At 39.8% G+C, this 4,774-nt stretch overlaps 1 protein-coding gene across 1 annotated transcript in view; it reads left to right on the forward strand.

The window, feature by feature from the left end:
• Positions 1 to 1,031, forward strand: part of LOC142107704 (transcription factor HES-5-like) — a 4,853-nt gene extending 3,822 nt beyond the window's left edge. Inside the window, exon 3 of the mRNA XM_075191296.1 lies at positions 37 to 1,031. Coding sequence (XP_075047397.1) covers positions 37 to 236 — 200 coding nt within the window. The 3' untranslated portion in view covers positions 237 to 1,031. The remainder of the gene's footprint in view (positions 1 to 36) is intronic.
• Positions 1,032 to 4,774: the final 3,743 nt, after the last annotated feature.

Here is a 4,774-nt window from a genome sequence, read left to right on the forward strand (position 1 = left end):
TAATCTAATCATCCGTATTCTTATTTTCCCTCATAGCGGTGACACCATACAGACAAGCCTTTCAAACATCTACGAAGGGGGAAGATTTTTTCCCCAGCAAACACGTGTCTGCAGAGATTGGTCTCCGCAACGACCCCCAAAAATGCAGATCGACGAAGGAAATTGTATGTCATCCTCTGGGCTCTTTCAACCAAGGACAACACTACAGCGCCGCTGACCTCTGGAGACCGTGGTGATCAATGGAGAAAAAAAAATTTGCAAAATGCAAAAGAAAAATGTAGCATTCTCATGCAGTGTCTTCCAAACACACAAAAGAAATGGAACATTTGTCCATTAGAGATTTAATATATTTATCGTGTGGAATTTTCTATTTTACAATTTCTGCCACACAAATACTTTAAAAATTGTGCATTATTTTTTTTTTACACGTAGACAGTGACTTAAACTGCGCTGAGAGACCAAGTATCTGAGCAGTGGTTTATTCCATTTAACGGTGTAATGTCTTAACTGTGCTGTAACTCATAGCAACCAACTTATTTGTTTGTAACACAGTTTAGAAAACAAAAGTTAACAATGAATTGGTTGCTATGGATTACAGGAAGTTTATTCATGCTGCATCATTAAATTAAATAAGCCTCATGGTTTAATATTGTAATTAGTCTTTTATTTTCTGACTTTATATTGTTGAATGTGATGTTCATTCGAAACACAGGTTTAGGCTTTTAGGCTTCCGCCTAGGGCGAAACATGTTTTGTAAACAGTGAGTTTGTCCTTTGTATGTGTATCCGGTAAACAGAAGACATTTGATGTGCTTACTTATGCACAAAAGGGATTTCCCTTCCATGAAGGACAGCGTCCCTAATATCTTATCTATACTGATTAATGTATGTTGTACCCACTTTGCAAAAAGGAAATCTTGGCATTTGTGCTGACATTGAATGTTCTTTTCTATGAAAAGCATTTTATTTTTTATAATTTTTTTGTTATTTTTTGCATATTTTGCACCATTGACCTTTGTGATGATAATAAATGCAGACAAAAATCTCTAAATAAATATGTTTTGTAAAAACACGTTCTCTTGAGGATTTAATCATTTGTTTCCTAATGTTCCTGTTACATGACAAGAATCAGTAAATGTAAATGATAATTTCTGAGTCGCATGAAGTAAGAGACACTATTTAATATTATCCTGATTTTCTTCTACAGATTTTTAAATAAATAAACATTATTAAACAGTATTTCTTCTCTATATGACAAAGTTAATTAGCCACCTCACCCCCTATAGACTAAAGTGGTACATGTAAATGTTAAACATAAGTAGATAATTAGCAATAAGTAAGATAAATAATTCAAATATATGTGTTTTAAGTAAAAATTACCATCACTTATATAGTAATTGAGTGACAACCCACTAGATTTTGGGGTTTTACATGCACCCTACAAATCCTAAAGAGGGAGATTTTTTAATTTGTTTTAAGATTATTATTACATCATATTAATATTTCACCTGTGATTGAAATGAGATCTCCTTTGGGTACAATATTTCACTAATAATATTGGTTTTCACCAGCCCCAGGAATCTTCTTCACTAGGAATCTTCACCAGGGATCTTCTTCACTAGGGATCTTTATTAGGGATCTTCTTCACTAGTGATCTTCACCAGGGATCTTCTTCACTAGGAATCTTCACCAGGGATCTTCTTCACTAATGATCTTCACCAGGGATCTTCTTCACTAGGGATCTTCACCGGGGATCTTCTTCACTAGGGATCTTTATTACTAATCTTCTTCACTAGTGATCTTCACCAGGGATCTTCTTCACTAGGGATCTTCACCAGGGATCTTTTTCACTAGGAATCTTCACCAGGGATCTTCTTCACTAGGAATCTTCACCAGGGATCTTCTTCACTAATCATCTTCATCAGGGATCTTCTTCACTAGGGATCTTCACCAGGGATCTTCTTCACTAGGGATCTTTACCAGGGATCTTCTTCACTAGGGATCTTTATTAGGGATCTTCTTCACTAGGGATCTTTATTAGGGTGCTTGTGGACCCCCAGACAGCATCAGCAGCACCAAATATGTAAGCAGTAGCAGTGATGCTGAGTAATATGTACAGCAGTACCTGTAATGCTCAATAATACCCACAGTATTAGTATGAAAGTCCAGTAATATGCCAATAGTAGTAATAACTCCAGTATGCTCGCAGTCATCAAAATGGCCGTTAATAAGAGTTCACAGCGTACAATACTACTATTGTCCACCAACATGTTAGCAGTAGTAATACAGTAATATATCAGAAATAACATCCATGTCCAATGTCCTTTAGCTATCCGTAGGAGTACTGCACAGTAATAGTCCAGCAGTAATAGTACCCAGTAATATGCCAGCAGTAGTAGTACCCAGTAATATGCCAGCAGTAATAGTACCCAGTAATATGCCAGCAGTGACAGTCCCCAGTAATATGCCACTAGTAATAGTACCCAGTAATATGCCTGCAGTAATAGTACCCAGTAATATGCCTGCAGTAATAGTACCCAGCAATATGCCTGCAGTAATAGTACCCAGCAATATGCCTGCAGTAATAGTATCCAGTAATATGCCAGTAGTAATAGTACCCAGTAATATGCCTGCAGTAATAGTATCCAGTAATATGCCAGTAGTAATAGTACCCAGTAATATGCCTGCAGTAATAGTATCCAGTAATATGCCAGTAGTAATAGTACCCAGTAATATGCCTGCAGTAATAGTATCCAGTAATATGCCTGCAGTAATAGTACCCAGTAATATGCCAGCAGTGACAGTCCCCAGTAATATGCCAGTAGTAATAGTACCCAGTAATATGCCTGCAGTAATATGCCTGCAGTAATAGTACCCAGTAATATGCCAGCAGTAATAGTACCCAGCAATAGGCCTGCAGTAATAGTACCCAGTAATATGCCAGCAGTAATAGTACCCAGTAATATTCCTGCAGTAATAGTACCCAGTAATATGCCAGCAGTAATAGTACCCAGTAATATGCCAGCAGTAATAGTTCCCAGTAATATGCCAGCAGTGACAGTCCCCAGTAATACGCCAGCAGTAATATGCCAGCAGTAATAGTACCCAGTAATATGCCAGTAGTAATAGTACCCAGTAATATGCCAGTAGTAATAGTACCCAGCACTTCAGCATGTCCAGTGCGACACTGAGTGATTTGTTGAGTTGGGTATTTAATACAATGATAGGTACAGCAGTCTGTGCTGCACAGATCAGAGTTTTTTTGTGGGAGGCAAAATTTAAGGCTATTTCTTAAAACCACAAAAAAAACCTGTGCTTCAAAAGTCTAAATTGGCGTCTATTACCAGGGCCTGATAAAGGGTTCAGGACGCCCTAGGCTAATACGGTCACACGGACCTCACCTTTCACGGCACCTGTCTGCGCCTGTCACCCTCCTTGTCTCTACTACTCACTTTATCACGGGAAACCTCTCACTGTCACAATTTTGCGCCCCCCCAAAATGTTATGCCCCCCCCAAAGCCTTGCGCCGTAATCTGCAGCCTGGTCAGCCTACTGAATACACTATATATAATGTGTAATTATGTTTCTTTCTGTGGTTTGTGTCTCGTTGTGTATTCATGAGCATCCACAGTAGGTTTTCATTGGGGGGGGGGGACTTAGTTCTTTAATTCTGAATGTGTAACCAAGTAATGCTGGTGACAGCAGGTGGGATGATATCAAGGGTACAAATCCTCCTGTATACAATGTATTGTGTTTACCTGGCTATATGTTTGTGTGTGTCTGTGTATTGCGCATTGCTAGGTGTATGTTTATGCATGCGATGCATATGGAGGAGAATCTCAGATATTTGCATTGTGTCTGTTTATTGTAAGTTTCTCTGTGTAGTCCATGCTTTTGTATAAGTCTGTTTTCTTTGTTCCTCTATGTATTGTCAATAACTGTGTATTGTATATCTCTGTGTAGTGTGTGTCTCAATATCTTCAAAGGGGAGGCATTCAGACAAGTTACCTGCACAGGATGATATTCAGATCTGACTTAATTGTGTTTTCTACTTTCATATTTCTGCAAAGTGACGTCATTTACTGACGTAACGTTTATTCTTCTCCTGACGTGTGTTCCCATCTGGAACAGCCATCCACCACGTGTTGGCTCTGCGTCTGCGGAGAGGCATACCTCATAAACAGACAACTTGCGCCTCCTTACATCTGGAGAGGCAGAACGGAGGAGGGTTGATCTAACTTTGGATGAGTACAGTAAGACATACTTGCCCTGTCTCCCAGAATGTCCAGGAGACTCCTGAATTCTGGGTAGGTCTCCCAGACTCCCGGGAGCGCAGGCCATTGTCCAGTGATTTGGGCAGGATGGGAGCCTCCATACCGCGATTGCCACTGAATTGTGCCATTTTGGCCCTACCCCCATGGCAAATTGTAGCTTTGACGTTTTCACATCGCGGGGGTAAAGTTATGAAATTTGTCACGTCCTGGCCCCTCCGTCTGCACACCTCACCTCACCTCCAACATCTCCTGGAGGGATAGAGTAAAAAGTTGTTAAGTATGTAGTAAGGGCGGCTGAGGCAGACTAGCTCAGAGACACAGATCCGCGTCTGATTGGCTGATTGTGAATTCACCTCTAAAGCCAATAGGTGCTTTCTGCATTAGGCTGGGTACACGCTACGGAAAATTTCTCCCAATGTGTTATCTATAAAGATTTTACCAATGACTGATTAAGTCCTGATCTGCAGCTGATTCATATGTACACACTGTGGTTATGAAAGA

The sequence above is a fragment of the Mixophyes fleayi genome, chromosome 11 (genome assembly GCF_038048845.1).
Source record: "Mixophyes fleayi isolate aMixFle1 chromosome 11, aMixFle1.hap1, whole genome shotgun sequence".
NCBI lineage: Eukaryota > Metazoa > Chordata > Amphibia > Anura > Limnodynastidae > Mixophyes > Mixophyes fleayi.